At 50.1% G+C, this 15,261-nt stretch overlaps 6 protein-coding genes across 6 annotated transcripts; 2 read left to right on the top strand and 4 right to left on the bottom strand.

The window, feature by feature from the left end:
* Nucleotides 1-407: 407 nt before the first annotated feature.
* On the top strand, nt 408-1,620 carry BU24DRAFT_427135 (uncharacterized protein). Its single transcript, XM_033529149.1, has 2 exons — nt 408-789; nt 849-1,620. The coding sequence occupies exons 1-2, from the start codon at nt 612-614 to the stop codon at nt 1,475-1,477; spliced, it is 807 nt and encodes a 268-aa protein (XP_033379278.1). The 5' UTR covers nt 408-611; the 3' UTR covers nt 1,478-1,620.
* A 130-nt stretch (nt 1,621-1,750) lies between these two features.
* BU24DRAFT_427134 (P-loop containing nucleoside triphosphate hydrolase protein) lies at nt 1,751-2,662 on the top strand. Its single transcript, XM_033529148.1, has 2 exons — nt 1,751-1,957; nt 2,020-2,662. The coding sequence occupies exons 1-2, from the start codon at nt 1,852-1,854 to the stop codon at nt 2,493-2,495; spliced, it is 582 nt and encodes a 193-aa protein (XP_033379277.1). The 5' UTR covers nt 1,751-1,851; the 3' UTR covers nt 2,496-2,662.
* BU24DRAFT_377682 (uncharacterized protein) lies at nt 2,530-7,004 on the bottom strand. Its single transcript, XM_033524650.1, has 3 exons — nt 6,660-7,004; nt 4,423-6,526; nt 2,530-4,246 (listed from the first exon to the last, which is right to left on the bottom strand). The coding sequence occupies exons 1-3, from the start codon at nt 6,901-6,903 to the stop codon at nt 2,866-2,868; spliced, it is 3,729 nt and encodes a 1,242-aa protein (XP_033379276.1). The 5' UTR covers nt 6,904-7,004; the 3' UTR covers nt 2,530-2,865.
* A 143-nt stretch (nt 7,005-7,147) lies between these two features.
* Nucleotides 7,148-8,325, bottom strand: BU24DRAFT_427133 (phytanoyl-CoA dioxygenase family protein). Its single transcript, XM_033529147.1, has one exon. It carries the CDS (start codon nt 8,194-8,196, stop codon nt 7,246-7,248), a length of 951 nt encoding a protein of 316 aa, XP_033379275.1. The 5' UTR covers nt 8,197-8,325; the 3' UTR covers nt 7,148-7,245.
* A 788-nt stretch (nt 8,326-9,113) lies between these two features.
* Nucleotides 9,114-13,478, bottom strand: BU24DRAFT_444131 (uncharacterized protein; the record flags this gene model as incomplete). Its single annotated transcript, XM_033530625.1, has 3 exons — nt 12,945-13,478; nt 12,423-12,799; nt 9,114-12,392 (listed from the first exon to the last, which is right to left on the bottom strand). The coding sequence occupies exons 1-3, from the start codon at nt 13,363-13,365 to the stop codon at nt 9,114-9,116; spliced, it is 4,077 nt and encodes a 1,358-aa protein (XP_033379274.1). The 5' UTR covers nt 13,366-13,478.
* A 453-nt stretch (nt 13,479-13,931) lies between these two features.
* BU24DRAFT_427128 (microtubule/calcium-binding protein) lies at nt 13,932-14,914 on the bottom strand. Its single transcript, XM_033529146.1, has 5 exons — nt 14,793-14,914; nt 14,535-14,646; nt 14,335-14,472; nt 14,122-14,281; nt 13,932-14,066 (listed from the first exon to the last, which is right to left on the bottom strand). The coding sequence occupies exons 1-5, from the start codon at nt 14,805-14,807 to the stop codon at nt 13,982-13,984; spliced, it is 510 nt and encodes a 169-aa protein (XP_033379273.1). The 5' UTR covers nt 14,808-14,914; the 3' UTR covers nt 13,932-13,981.
* Between the last annotated feature and the right edge of the window lie 347 nt (nt 14,915-15,261).

Genomic DNA, 15,261 nt, shown 5'->3' with positions numbered 1-15,261 from the left:
GCATAACTAGTGCATCCACTGGCCTGTTTACCTTGGAATGTTTCCATGCTCAGCCTTCTTTCACTGAACAGTGGCGCCAAGTGTTTCTTCAGCCTAGAAGATACAGCCAAAGACATACGAAGACACGTTAAGCTAACCTCCTACTCGCATGCTATGCCCGCAATTGTACAAACCGAGGTCTTTAAACTGCTAGTTCTTTATACTATACTCTAGAATGTCCATTTCAAGTGTGGAAAGCGGCCAGGCCGATGTGCCCATCAGCATCTTGGGATTACAATGCACTAAAGTCACTTCACGGTTCCTTTGGGTGCATTGCTGCAGCCAACCGATTGAATCATAGTAATAAGGCTGAGAATCAAACATGTGGCTCACTCAGGACAATGACCGTGCTACCATGACTGCAGCTTGTTGGTCAAGGTATAATGCCTTCTGCGACCACAGCGTGGAAGAACAACTATAAAGATGGGGCCGTAAGCATATCTTTCATTTCGATCATCTTGAATCCTCATCTTCATCTCCTCTATTCACAGTAGTCATCCTCCTGCACATAGCCAATAACTGGTTCTTCACTGATCCCATCACACATCTCCCAGTCAGACGACCAAGACACAATGGCAACCAGTACAGTCACAGTAGACAATGCAGTCGCGAGCACCAAACCTCCCAAACCCTCATCTGAACACATCTGGGAGACAGGTCCAATGCAATTGATACCCACACCAACATATCAAACCGGGCAAACCGACCCCTTCACAAACGCAGCCTCAGAAATGGCCCTCGTCCACAACTGTCCGAACCCCCTCTCCCCAACTCTCCATAATTCCATCTCAACTAACACTCCCCGCCAGGCATCATCCGCGCCATAAACACAATCTACCACCAAGCCCCCCTCGTCACCCCCTCAGACTACAAATCCTTCACATCCTACTGCCTCGCCACCTACGAAGGCCTCGAAGCCCACCACAACGGCGAGGAAGAGCACTTCTTCCCCGAGGTCGAACGCCTCACCGGAATCACAGACATCATGTCCACCAACATCTCCCAGCACGCGGCCTTCCACACCGCCTTCGACGCGTGGGGCAACTGGCTCAAGGCCGTAAAAAGCGGCGACAAGACGTTCGACGGAAAGCAGTGCGTGCGGATAATGGACCAGTTCATGGCGCCTCTGGCGACGCATCTCGCGGATGAGATTCCAACGCTGCTTGCTCTCGCGGAGTACGCGGACAAGATTGACATCCAAGCGATTCTCAAGGCCGAGGCGGAGCAGGTCATGGCGAAGATGTCGAAGACGACGCAGCTTCCTTTGATCCTGTTGAATCATGATACGACGTTCGAGGGGGGCATTCATCGTTTCCCGCCGCTGCCTGGGCCGGTCATCTGGGTGCTGAGGGAGGCGTTTGGGAGGTGGAATGCGGATTGGTGGAAGTTTGCGGCGTGTGGGTTTGATGGGAGGCCGAAGGCGCTGTATGCTTCTTGAATGAATGGCATGTTGTCTTGTACGAGCTGGCGAGGTATGTTGTAAGGTATGGGCGAGCTTTCATCTGGGCTAGATTGGCGCTGTCGGATTATGGTAAGGATATCACAAAACAGTAAACGGGCAAAATTTCAAGTCATACATCTTCCTCTCTCCCTCGCTCTTTCAAACGTGTTACAAACCCTCAAGACCTTCGAATGCGATATATGCGAAAGCGTGACTCAGACATTGACTCACGACCTCCATAAAGTAACCCCAAACCCTACACCCCAACGCCAACCACCAGCATCACCATCACCACCATCCAACACCCTAAGCAACCCCACCTTTCCTACATAACAATATCTATTCAAAAAAGTAAACAAACAAACAGAAACATGGCATTCACAGACTTCGCCCAAACCATCCACGACCTCAACCCCCTCCTCCAACGCACCGATGCCGACCCCCGCCCCGTAGTCCTCATGACATGCGGCCTCGCAGGTACCCTCCCCCCCTTCCTCCCTCCCTTCCCCCCATATCCACCCCCTCACCGTCCCACACAGGCGCCGGAAAAACAACCCTAGGCCGCGCCGTCCTCGCCCAACACCCACACTTCACGCGCATCTCCATCGACGCCATCATCGGGTCCCGCCACGGCATCTACGGGCGCGACTACGATGCCGACCCGGCGCTGTACGACGCGTACATGGAGGAGGCGGACGGGATCTACCTCGCGGAATTTGAGCGGCTGCTCGCGGAGGGGAGGGACGTGTTGTTGGAGCGGTCGTTCTATGCTAGGGAGGATCGGGAGGAGTTTAGGGGGTTGGCGGAGGGGAAGGGGGCGAGGGTCGTGTTGGTGTTTTTGAAGGCGGAGGGCGAGGAGGGGAAGGAGAGGCTGTGGGAGAGGATTGGGAGGAGGAGTGAGGGGGTGAGGACGGCGGATTCGGCGCTCGAGATTAGTAGGGAGGTGTTTGATGGGTATTGGGCTGGGTTTGAGGATCCTGTGGGTGAGGGTGAGGTTGTGGTCAAGGTCGCGTGAGAGAAATGTGGAGGTTGGTGATTGTTTATGTTTGATCGTGTTTTTATTACTTTAATTACATCATGGCATACCCATCTCCATACTTACAACGTAGCTGTGCTACAAGTAGGAGGTTCGTAGCTTTTCGTAGTATTGTGTGATTTCCACAATATTTATCCTAATGTTACAGGTATATAACCACCCTGCTGAGACTGAAACCCTCCAAGCCCGGGGTTTCCCAGCCGGTGTGAACTCCATCGCCGTTTAACGCCCCAAGGCACTGCTCAAAATCGTGCAGGGAATGCAGGGAATAGAAGAGGGCAAGTTGGGGGAAGGGGAATTGGCAGAAGGGAATTTGGCAGAAAAGAATCGCCAAGTAACGCTCACTTACTCAGAATGCATACATGGCGCGCATGTTCCAAATGGCATCTTCGACGCTGTCGGACGTCCAACCTGCTTGCGGCACAATCTGCGCTACAACCGAATCCCGTTCGTCCCTCGACAAAAGGAGGAAACGCTCGACAAGGTCGCCGTCAATCGCGCCCTTGCATGGCGTGTAATAGCTTCGGAAGGCAAGATGATCACGGCCTGAAATTGGCTTGTCATCATTGCGGAGAACGAGCTCCAAAGACTGGAACATCTTGAAGTCTCTTCGCGATTGAAAAGGGATCATAGCACCGAGCGTTCCCTGAAGACCAGCCCAGAAGATGACTCGTTCACCTCCATTAAGAAGGGACGTCTTCTGCACTGCGACGGGAATGTCGTTGGTGAAATAATGCATGAGGAGGTCTAGGCGGTTGGCTGTACCGCCAAGGAAGCCCTTCTCCTGCGTCAGATGCTGGCCATCGATCGTTTCGTCGGCAAGTTCAGAGATTTTTGGTGGGCATCGTACAATCCACATGTTTCCAAACTTGTCCCCTCCAACAGTAGTGTCGTAGTCGAGCATCTCTGCGCAGGTGGTCCATCGAGAAACGGAATCATCGGCAAAAGGAATCAATCGATTTGGATGAATCAAGTCCTTGTGCACAACGTATGTGACGGATTGATTTTGGTCCGATACGACAAGACGGCTTCCTTGTGATGTGATGCCTACAATGCGGTTCGTGGTGCATTTGCGGGCTTGAGCTTTCCGAAGCAGGTTTTTCATACCACAGTCGAAGATACATAGATCTGCACCAACACTAACGGCGAGCTTACCCTTGAAAGGGATGGCGGCGAGAGGAGCATCGTCGACCTCTGTCTCGTGTACTAATTTCAGGTCCCTACCATCGTCGGAGACCTTATACAGCTGGATGGATGCTCCGGCAAACTTGAAGGCTGGGGAGAAGGTGAGTCCAGAGACAACACCGACGGCAAGGAAAACTTCATTATTTTGAGATTCAAAAGGAACAAGTGCAGCACTAACGGCAGACTGGTTGTTCTCGAGCTCAATGGTAGTAACCACAGCCTTTTCCGTCACGGGATCCACAACCTGAATGCACGATGCCCAGTGACCTGGTTGTCTGGGATGACCGAAATCAGCAGCGGGTAGGTCATCCTCATTTGTATCCGCATCAGGAGCGTCTCCATTCTCCGACTCGTGTTCTTTTTTAAAGCCATTTGGCTCATCCGCTTTGAGCTTTGCTTGTGTCACGGCATCCATTGTGTTGCCATCATTCTCGATGACATAGTAGACTTGTTGTTCGGGATAACCGATCATCTTCCGTGGGGTATATTTGAGTGGTATGGATTCCTGAGTTGTGTTGTTGGCGAGGTCGACAAAAGCGAATATCCTAATACTTGTTTAGTAGCATTCGAGTAATGAATGTGCTGACATCTTATGAGAGTGAATAGTGCTTTCAGTAGGAACAATTGGTACAATAATGTAAATGTGTCCTCATGGAAATAGGATACCTTGGTTTCATCATAGAGCAGGAAGAAAAAGAGAAAGAGAACGGATGCTCCTTACCTAAGTTCGCTAGCGGAGACACAGATGACACCCTTGAAAGATGAACCTTCGAAGTTCCAAGCAGCATCAAATGTCTGGTTGGCCAAGGGTGTAGTTGCCATGGATCCAGTCCGAGGATTCGTGTAACTGAGCCAGGGCCGCGAGGTCATGGCGAGAATAGCCGATTCACCTGCAGCGGTAACACGAGCAAATCTCACGGGAGCCGGTCCAAGGAATCGGCGCCGTGTATCACCAATTTCTCCAGTATGCTCGTCCAGCGTGGATCGAATGTAGATACCCGACCTCAGACCAATGTGCAGATACTGGCTATATCCTTGAGGTGATCGATCGCGCATATAGCAGATGGATAATGCACTGGGCGCAGCGGACACAACCTGAAGGGAGATATTCACCAGGATGGTGTTGTCCTGGTCTGGACTGAGATTGTAAATGCGAATGGTTTGATCGCTGCATCCAACAGCAAGGAAGTAACTTCGGACACTGCCTTCTGGGACATCAGGCATCGCCAGGCATGTAATGGTGTGCTCGAGGCTGATCTCATCATCGGCCTTAGCTAGAGAGCTGTCTTGATCGCATTCAAAATAGTAAATCTCTCCCGAGCTGAGAGCAATGGCAACCTGGCGGTTGTTGGCAGCGTATGCGACGATGGTTCGATGAGGAGGTACAGACCAATCGGTCAAGTCAGTGTGTTCTCCTGCAGAGTCATCATCCGGGAAGCGAAGCCCACGAATGTGCCTGATGCCCCGAGGATGAATCTGGATAATGCAATCCTCGCCAAATTGTTGTACGCCGAGAGTGATAACATCATCCAAAAACCCTGTATTTGATGCTTCCTCTACATCCTCGCCAATCTTTAAAACCAGAGTACGGCTGAGAAGGCAGAGAATAATGAGAGTGTCCGTATCATCTTCGGTGGACAACTTTGTGGTCCAAACGCCCGTTGCCTGCTGTGGCAAGGGAGACTCAATGAGATCCAGGACTTGTAGGGCATTTCGAGTCGTCCTAAAAGTGCTGCGAGCACCAGTTCCAGACACCGTGTATATTTGCGGTGCGTCTTCTCCAGTCATGTCAGAGACCTCCATGTCCATAATGGGGTGCAAGCTTGCAATAGTCTCAACAGCTGTAAGATTTTTCAGAGGGCGTGGTCGGAAGAAGGGCGGAGCGAAAGATGCTAGGGGATCCGTAGGAAATTGGCTGCTCGAATACTCTGGATCATCCGTCTCATCACCAAGAGCCTCAAGCTCGTAGAGAATCCGATCTCCAGATTCGCAGGCGCAGAAAACGAAACCCGCTCTCAAGATGCAAATACTTGTGGCGACAGGAATCGTGTCGAAGTACTTGATCTTGATGCTGTTCACAACACCACCAGCGGTATCGAAGGTGACCTTGAAGACATCTCCATCTTCGGTTTGGAGAAGGTAGAAGAAATCGCCACCTTTGAGGGTATAAAGAGTGCCAGATACGATGATACGTGTGCGATTAGGATCCTCTGTCGGGCCTTCCCGGCGGGGAATGGCCAGACGATGGATGTCGGATGACTTGTTGTACATGCGGCGGTAACTGATGTTGTCTTCGCCGCAGCATAGCACTCCACTGGGAGCATTTGGTCCTCCCGGTACACGGAACAGGATGTTTGACGTACGGTCTACTGGCTCAGACCACTTGCGCACGATATGGTTCAAACCCAAGTCCAGCTCGTAGTAGACCAGCTCTTTCTCAAGAACTTCGTATGCTTCGCCAGTGGGGTCGGTCTCAGATGAAGAGTAATCCAACTCGAGGGCGCCAAAAATAGGATTGTCATACCCTACATCAAGGCCAAGGAGATAGTGTACGAGGGTCTGAGGTTTGTGTGCCTCGAGTGGCGAGGAGATTGCAATGTCCATCTGACCAGTTCGAGTGAGGACATACACGAGCTTATTCTTCTCGATCGATGCAAGCATGATCGCTCTGCCTTTGGGATCGGCGGCGAGATATTCTCCCGGCACGACTCGCCTGACTCCAGACTTTCCAAACGTTTCAAAATGAAGAGTGGCAAGCTTGTTCTCGGCAGGATGGTACTCGAAAGTGACGAGGCGGCCTGAATCAGTTGATATCGCAATCATATCTGGTTAAGTTCAGCTAGTGTTCTTTTGCAAAAGGCCATCTCTTCCACCGCACGTTCAGGTAGCGAAGCCGAATGCGGTCGAAGAACCTTCTAAAATCACTAATTTGCTTCGCGTGTGTACAGAGGTACGTACCTTTTGTTCCACCGGCGAGACGAAACTTGGCGATGTTACGGATGATGCCGAACACATCTTGAGAGAAGATTTCATGGAAACCTTTCTGCCGACGCGAAACTTCGAGGAGTGCGAGGCGGGACCCGTTCGCACTGAGAATTTGCTGTTTGCCGTTGCCGCAAAAGTCTCCCACAAGTGCCTCTTGCGTCGCTGACGGTGACTGCACCGTCAGGGCGTACATGGACATAGTGGAGAAGCTCGTCATTGTGTCCAGCAGCGGGCTCTTGCCCAGGCAATGGCGCGGACGCTCGTATTCAGGAAAGCAGGATGCTCTCTTCGCGCGATTGAGGAGGTCGCGACGAAGTGTTAGGAGGAGTGAAGTTGCTGAGAGAAAGTTTCGAGTTGGGAGCTTTGGCCATTGTCGCTTAGTCACAGCACGCTTACCATTTCCAGCGAGACTACTGGAGAGCTTCATGAGAGCTTGACTGGCCCAGCATTTTCTAGAGACGGATGCATTCAGATGTGACTTCAATTCCAACTAGGTAGGGAATATTCAAAAGTATAAAATAGAACACGTATCATAGCTGCGAATTCCCACAACATCACCCTATTCATCTTTACTATAGTACCCAACATCCCCACTCCTCTTCCCCATCTCAATGAGCTTCTCCCTCATCGAGCTCGCCCTCTTCGCAACATCCGGATCGAAATCATCAAAATCATACTGTCCCACCCACTCCCCAACACCATGCTGTAGCACATTCCTCGCCCTCTCTCCCCCCGCCTTACTACTCCCAATACTCCCATGCAACGTCATCCTCTCCTTCTCCGGATCATACGCGCCCCTATGCAGAATGTTATTATTATAAAACGCCACCTCTCCCGCCTTCAACTTCACCACCAATTGCTCCGGCATGTTCTGCTCGTAGGGGTCGGCATTACGCTCGAATTCCGTGCGTGCACGCTTGTGCGAGCCAGGCACCACGATCAGCGATGCGTCGTCGAAGAGCGCGAGGTTCCACTGCGCGTGGTACCCTGGCTTCTGTAGACGCTCCATCTCTTGCTCGGGCGTCGCGTCCGCGGGGATGTCGTCTCTGTGCCAGCGGAGTTCGAATTTCTTGTCGGGCCGGACAAGCATGTTGTAGAGTTCCATGACGAGGTCTTCTTCCTCGCAGCCGATGAGGGTTTTGACGTATTTGAGGAGTTCGGTGTCGAAGTAGCTCTTGGCGAAGGTGAGGTGGTCGGGGTTAGAGGGGTGGAGGAGGTGCTGTACGCCCCATATTCCGTTGGAGGGATCTTGGGGCCATGGTGGGAATTGCTTGGGTAGTGTGCGGATGTAGGGCCATTGTCCTGATCGCGCGGCTTTTGTGGATCGCGAAGCTGCTTCGCGGAGTGTAGGAAGATCAAAAGAAGGGAACAGAGAGGCCGGGAGGACTACGAAACCGTCGCGTTCGAGTGAGGCCAGAGCAGTTTGATAAGGATCATCTGACGTCACATGGCTAAGGTTGGAGCCAGATGATCTATCTATCTGTGTCTTCGATTCTGTGATCGTTGCCATTTTGATATGTGAAATTCAGTCAACTGAGTGTATGTCGTGAGATATCTGGCAAGCTTCTAGTTATGTACGCAGCAAGCGTGACCGTGCTGCAGGCTATAACCTCAGTGTCCATTTGCTCCTGCAACCGCTATGTAACGTTAACGTGAGGTCGACAGCGAGATTGCCGTTACCCCGCTACACTATTGGGTGCATCCCAGTGGATCGTTTGCACTAGAAGTAGACCTCGATCAACATTGCGCCCCAGTCACTTGTCAATGTCAATAGCACTTCTCTCCAATGGTTGGCGTCTCTGCCGTTTGAATAATTCATCACGTCCATCAAAGCTCGTATAGAAGTTCGTTGCAGCATTAGGTGACATGTTTACGTTCTATGCGTCGTCACCAAATAAATGATACATAAATGAGAGTCGCAGCCGTTTACCGGCCATATGTAGTATCCTCATATCTATATGATTCGTTCGCCTACCCTATTTATCCACAGATGTAACCGAAAACCTCTGCCTCGATCCGGAATGTACCAACCTCAAGGTAGCCTTGGGCTTTATGTTATATGTATCATGATGGATTGATTTGTGAACAGGAAAGAAAGAAAATACAAGGGGGGGATATCATGTCGACAATAAAGGGAAATATGAGAATGAAAGAAAATGTTGACAAACAATATTGACTTCATGCATCTGCAATGGAATGCCTCGCTTCCTCACGAGAGCACAGAGAATGCTCACGGGTGGCCCGTTAACTCGGCAGGAAAGCGAACCAAGTCAACAATTGTATACCAGGCGTTCATGTGTAACATATTAACAGCGTGTTTGAACGTCCAAGACGCACAAAATCAAAAGGTGTAGAGTCTGAAAATTTCCTGGCTGGAAGCAATGATGACAATGTACCCAATGAGGTCTGGTCCAAGAAAGACATTGCTCAAAAGTCGTTGCCCAGTGCCGCCTCCCAGTCCGCGGGATGTTCGAAAGCAGTGGTGAACTCGTCATCATCAGAATCAGAGGACTCGCCTGTCTGTATTGATGAACGGATCGGTCTTGGTTTTATGTTCGCATGGATCTCCCGGATCAAAGCTCTCGTTCCCGGTCTGCTCTGAACTTTCAACGTGGCGAGTTCCCTACCAGCCATGTGGAAAACAAAAGGTGCTTTTTTATCAGACGGATACTTGGTGTAGAGTGCAGAAGCTTTGATGCATTCCCACATGGAGAACTTCTTGTGCAGATACGGCATAAGTAGAGGCTTTATGTCAGGGTGGTCCTTCTCGACAGGTAGGATGCGGCTGTACTTCTCGTAGCATTCTTCAACAACTTTGTTGTAGTTGCGAGATCGGACGCCCTTGCCCATATTCCTATTCCAATGATTCAAGACGTCTTCAAATCTTTTAGTGAGACCATTGAGCTCATCGCGGACGATTTTGCTGTTTTGTTGGTAGAGGTAGTGAAAGGGGTATTGAAGGGAAGGGTCCACAGTCTCTGCTCCCTTTGACAACTCATTGCTGACCTGGTCCAAGGTTTCAATGTTGTGGTCTCGCACAACGCCAAAATACAGGAAATCGATGACATTATCCCGATTGTGTGGGAACTTCTTTCTTCTAAGGGTGTCGGATTCCCCCATATCCTTCGCGGTATCGCATGCTTCCATAGCTTGCTTGTATGCTGGTATTGGCAGATCCGCTGGCAGACCGATGGCTGACTTGACCTTCGCAAAATCGCTTTTCGTGAAAACAAATCCCTGTTTTGAACTGTCCACAAGCAAATCATGGATATCACACAGATAGTCGATCTTCTTAGACCAAACACGGTTCTCCAAATAAGCCTGCTTTTCAAGATAGTTAGTAGCGAGACCTAGCATTGATGGATTCGTCCGGAACGCCAAGGCCTCTTTCAGAAAGCCATCGACTGTGCTGAGATCTGTTGTAGACATCACGTCCTCGACCTTGCGTCTGTCCCGTTTGATTTGGTACGCATTGGGGTCCGGAGATTCTACAGGTGCCTGGGCATTCTGAAAGTCAGACACAAGCGCCGTCTCCCAACACACCCAAAAGATATCTCCGTCGTAGTCTCCACCTTGCAACTTTCCAGCCAACGGATACTGGCCTTTACTAGGGAACACAGCTATATCCAGAAGATGGGAAAGGCCAGGGTGGATGCAGGCTTGGATTTTCTGAATATCGGAACGCCGACAAGCAGGCTGCCGAGCGACCAGAACATCCATTTGATCGAGACCTTGATAGCTCTCGTCGGTCATTTGGTCAACAAATGCGGATGAAAACTGCAAATGCATTTGGCCTGGGGCCAGGATGCCATATAGATCGGCGACGCCGTATACAAATGTCGCTCTTCCCAGTGGCGTTCGCAGCTTCTTTTCTTGTAGAAGTTGCTGTTTCTCAATGACGCGTTTCAAACAGCGAGCAAGGTATGGAGACTCGACTGGAGAGAAACCTGTCTCTAGGAGATATCTTACTTTTTCACTCAACGACTGTGGCAAAGCTGCTTGCCAGCTCACATGCTCTTCCCGGTCTCTCGGGCCTTGTTTGTGCAACCATTCGTACAACTTCACTGGGTCATGAAGTATATCAAGAAGGTGTTGCCTCTCGACATCGAGGCGCTCCTTCATGAGCTTAGCAATGACTTTTGGGGAGACACCTCGGTCCACCAAGATTGGGATGAAGGAGATGTGAAGATCGCTAGCGACAGGTGGTGAGCTATAATTGACAAGGTCAAATGACAATCTTCGAACATCGTATTGCTCGTCAAAATAGTCGTCAGCGTGCGGCTTGAACTTCAGCTGGCTTTCGTTTATTTCAATCCGAATCTTCAGATGGTCAGGGTCCCTAGTATAGGATTCAGCACTGATCATCCAAAGACCTTTAGCACCACCTATGCGTCCTTGGAAAGCGCTGGGAAGAGGATCTCTTGTGCCAGTGGTCTTCTTGTACAACTGCCAAATTGCCTTGGCCGCGCCGACTGACATGACGCTACAGCCATCATTCATGACCTCTTGCTTGACGACAGGCCGCCACTTAAGCGTCTGATCGTCGAAGCGACTTTCTTCCACCGTGCCATCGGCCAGGATGTCTGGAACGTATTCAACCTGGGAGGGTATGAATGTAAAAGTAGGAGTTGTCCGTGAAAGACCCAAGTCAAAACGCGCGTGTGCCTTGAGATAACTCTGTTCCTGGTTGATCCTAAATGGGAAGAACCAATTCAACAAATGACCTATAGAGCAGGGAGTTTTGATACCAAGCCCTTCGGTGGCGAAGAGTACTACCCTTCTGTCGTATTTCAGAGCATCATTGATGCGGGTGCCTTTGTTCCTTTTGATGGCTTCCACATGAAATGCTCGCCATTTTCGCCCCAAAAAGGTATGTTCGTTATTGTACCATTCGATCCATTGTTTCTGGATGAGATCCTCGTCGCCGGATTTGAGCTCTGCGCGATCTGGTCTGCTTTCATATGCGATGATGTCGAGATATAGAAAGCGATCTGCTCCGAAAGCACGCTGGAAGCGGCACGATTTGTCGGCTTGAATTGGCAGGAGCTCCAGAGTGTAGATAGGCTCGGTTTGCAATTTGTTAAAATTCACGCGCCCTTTGAAAGTATATCCGTCAAAGTTCCGATCGTTCGCCGACCAGACTTCCTTGGGCTCTTGAAGATGTTCGACTGGGCAGATCGGATGAAGCCTCATGTTTTCGGCAAAGGATTGATGTGTATTTGAGGCATATTTATCAATGCATTGAGTCACCACATTCATGCCGATGTTGTGTTGATTTGCGATTCGACAACAAATAAACAAGATAAAAAATGGAAAGTCACCTCCACCTTCTTCAATGTCGTTGAATAGATTTTTGTGGGGGATGTCTCGGACATGGTGGGATATTTTCCTAGGTGAACGGAATGCCCGACCAGGAGGATTGCTCGAGACTTGCATTCCCCGGGGTTGGGAGGGCACTTGATGAATATCGCTTGCGATAAGCATAGCAGTCTCGTCGACAGAGCCATAAGTCGATGTACTCTGCCCTATCGATTGACCATTTCGCCGCCTATGCTCTGTCTCTAACTTCGTCGATAAGACAGGGATGTCGGGGAAGTCCATCGAGTCAATGCTTGTTGAGCTAGAGCGGGCATGCTTGTGGAACTTAAAGGAATCTCCCGGAGCCTCCGTGTTAAAAGAAGTAGCAGCAGTGGTTGGTTGAGTGCTCTGTGAACTTTTCGCGTTTGCAGACCAAACCGTATCAAAGGATGTAGCTGGGGTTTCCTTATCTGAGTATGGCTGCTGGGGGAGCATGGATGCGTAATTCAAATGCTTCTTCAATGTTTTGCGGCTTTGTTTTGGCTGTACGAGTGACATTCCCTCGCCCTTTGATCGCCGTATAAGTTTGGGGGAAGGGGAGTCATTGTTGGAGCTGTCTGAAGATCGTTTTCCGGAGGGCCTCTCCAAACGGCGAGGGCCTTCTACCAGCCTTCTCTGCGTAGATCGAGCGGTAGTAGTAGGTGAAGGAGGCGTCTGGAAGTCTTCATCTTCCTCCGTGGTGGACCCATCTTCAATTACGACCTCATCGGTATGGGCGTTCTGCAAGGTAGAGGTTGCTAGCCTGGTTGCTAGCGCTTCATAAAGTTAGCATCCTATCTCAAGCGACAAGGACGAAATAAGAAAGGTATTAGCAAGGGTAAGAACGGCCCTTGAAAGATATCAAGATGACAGGTCCATAACTTGGCTTCTATCCATAGCTGCGATCATTTATGTACTTACAGGTTCGTCGTTGGACATGGGGTGAAGCTTCACAGGTAACAGTTGCGAGTCTAGAAGCTGTCCGTTTTGACTGAGGGGTTCCTTGTTGGGGTAACAGTTCATCAAGTATCGCGAGTCTCGAAGATGCTGAGAGTAGATGCGCACATGCTTTGAACTCATCGAGCTTTTTTGTTAAAAGGTCGTGATCTTGCCAGTAGAGGAAAGTAATCTTTTTGGAGATTTTAGATGCCCTGTCGCTCGCACGAGTTTCCGGGGACCGTATCTCATTTGTATCCAGTCCCAATTGCCAATCCTTTTCCAATGAAAGTATCAATTCATGTAGAGCTGTCCCTGGCCGTGGGTGTCGTGGTGTCCGTGGTACAGGTGCGGGGTTGTTGGAATCAGCTTGTCCGCCGGCGGCTAAGCTAATCGAGCGTCGCATTGGGCCCGCTAGCGCGATTTTGGAGATTGCCAATGACTATTGTGGTACCAAAGTTTGTAGAAGTCGTGTAGATATACGTTAGTGTGTCAATGTCAAAGGTAAATGTAAATATGAGATGGCAGGAATCAGCGAAGGAAAGCCGTCGGCAGTGCCTGAGGCTGGCGTTTGTAGTTGCATGCATGGACGGACGGGATTGGCCGGCACTTCCATCACGCTAGCACGTATTCACCTGACAAAAAAAGCAATTATAATGAGGCTCCTGCTGGTTGGTTGTAGAGACAGAGGTTTCAAGCGCCATGGTTTGGTATCTTATTGATTACTTTTTCGAGGAGAAGAGGAAGAAGGAGAAGAGTAGCTATTCCATTGTGAGCGCGTTCTACAGAGAAAAGTTCGGGTGATCTCACAGAGAAGCTCAACCAAGAAGAGCGCTACCATATTAGCACCACGGGGAATCATTCACTGGCAGTCACATACAGACAACAAGCACAATTGGTAGTTCACCGAAAGTTCTCTGGGTTCAGGTTCATTTTTTAGCGCTAGGGCGGATATCCTGTCATGCATCTGAAGTCGTAAATTCAATCCCCTTCTGACAAATCCCACACTTTCCTCGGCTGGTTTAGACCTTCATCTCAGAGAGACCGTGCTTCCAGACGGTAACGAAGGGGGTAACGCCGTCCTCGCGGTAGTTGAGGAGGATGACCCTAGAAGAAAATCAATCATTTGCACAACCATGGGCGGAGATAATTGACAACTTACATGCCATCGGGGTCCATGGACTCGCCGATCAGGAACTCGTAGTCCTTGAAGTTTGTGACGATCTTCTTGGCGAAGCCCTGAGCACCCTTCTCGAACTCCTTGATCTCGTCCTCGCTGGCGCCCTTCTCGGCGAGACCCTCCTTGACCTTCTTCATGTAGGCTGGTATCATTTAGCGACTTCATTCTGCTGTGAGTTGAGGGAGGTTGTCTCACTCTTAAGGTGGGAAAGGTACGACTTCTTGTCGAAAGAAGTCTCGTTCAAACGGAAAGAGTGGACAACGTCGATGACGGTCTGGGCGGCATCATCAGTGCCCTCGTCGGCGTCCTCGGCGGAGGGGTTGGCTCCGATATCTATATTCCATATGAGACCCCGCACAAATCTAGTACGTGGTGGGGGTTGGATGCAAACGCACCGATGTTGTCGCCTCCAACAGTGATCCTCGTGCAGTCGGCCTCGTAGGCGATGTTGTCAACCAACTTCAAGTTGTACGAGTCGGAGATGATCTCGTCACCGGTGATGATGTCCTGCAAAGAATCATTAGTATGCGCTGGGCAAGATGAGGACGAGGGGGGGGAAACTTGTCAAAAAGAAGGGAACATGAGGAAAGGGTCTTGGAGGGGGCGGGGTATATAGCAATATGATGCGAATAACCAAAATGGCAATAACTTACCTTGTAAATGATCATTTTGACTGATTTTGGAGAAAGAGAAGTGTAGGATAGAGAAGAAAAGAAAAGAAGTAACTGGAGGAAGAGTGTATGTGGAGAGAGATGGGGGACTTATGGGAAAAAAGTGCGACGGGACCAAAGAGACTCAAAAGTTGAGAACGACGGCCTTTTGGTGGGGTCGAATTTTGATGTCAAAAGGGCGCTAAACCCTACCGGGACACTAGCCTGTTCTCGGCCATCTCAATTCTGCCAAGCTGCGCACGGACTCTTTTCTGTTTTAAAAACCAGGGAGGCGAAAAAGAAAATTACCATCCGGGCAATGGAATCAAGGAAATCCCGACTCCCGAGAACGAGACAGGGGAAATTGGGGGGTTAACGGACGATGATGGAGGTCCGAGGACGGTGGTTCTGGTGGTAATTGGATAATTGGATATCTAAGTCACTTTGTAGTGGTAGATTTGGGCGGTGGCAG

Source organism: Aaosphaeria arxii (assembly GCF_010015735.1).
Source record: "Aaosphaeria arxii CBS 175.79 unplaced genomic scaffold BU24scaffold_10, whole genome shotgun sequence".
In the NCBI taxonomy this organism is placed as follows: Eukaryota; Fungi; Ascomycota; class Dothideomycetes; order Pleosporales; genus Aaosphaeria; species Aaosphaeria arxii.
The sequence above is the reverse complement of the archived record's forward strand: the minus strand, read 5'-3'. Positions and strand labels throughout refer to the sequence as shown.

Bases quoted from the DNA above. Each gene is read 5' to 3' on its own strand.
- BU24DRAFT_427134 (XM_033529148.1), top strand. From the start codon at position 1,852: ATGGCATTCACAGACTTCGCCCAAACCATCCACGACCTCAACCCCCTC. The intron at 1,958-2,019 runs GTACCCTCCCCC...CGTCCCACACAG, and splicing joins CATGACATGCGGCCTCGCAG to GCGCCGGAAAAACAACCCTA.
- BU24DRAFT_427133 (XM_033529147.1), bottom strand. From the start codon at position 8,196: ATGGCAACGATCACAGAATCGAAGACACAGATAGATAGATCATCTGGC.
- BU24DRAFT_377682 (XM_033524650.1), bottom strand. From the start codon at position 6,903: ATGACGAGCTTCTCCACTATGTCCATGTACGCCCTGACGGTGCAGTCA. The intron at 6,527-6,659 runs GTACGTACCTCT...GAACTTAACCAG, and splicing joins TCTCGCCGGTGGAACAAAAG to ATATGATTGCGATATCAACT. The intron at 4,247-4,422 runs GTAAGGAGCATC...AACAAGTATTAG, and splicing joins GTCTCCGCTAGCGAACTTAG to GATATTCGCTTTTGTCGACC.
- BU24DRAFT_427128 (XM_033529146.1), bottom strand. The intron at 14,473-14,534 runs GTGCGTTTGCAT...TATGGAATATAG, and splicing joins TGTTGGAGGCGACAACATCG to ATATCGGAGCCAACCCCTCC. The intron at 14,067-14,121 runs GTAAGTTGTCAA...ATTTTCTTCTAG, and splicing joins TCCATGGACCCCGATGGCAT to GGTCATCCTCCTCAACTACC.
- BU24DRAFT_427135 (XM_033529149.1), top strand. From the start codon at position 612: ATGGCAACCAGTACAGTCACAGTAGACAATGCAGTCGCGAGCACCAAA. The intron at 790-848 runs GTCCGAACCCCC...ACTCCCCGCCAG, and splicing joins AATGGCCCTCGTCCACAACT to GCATCATCCGCGCCATAAAC.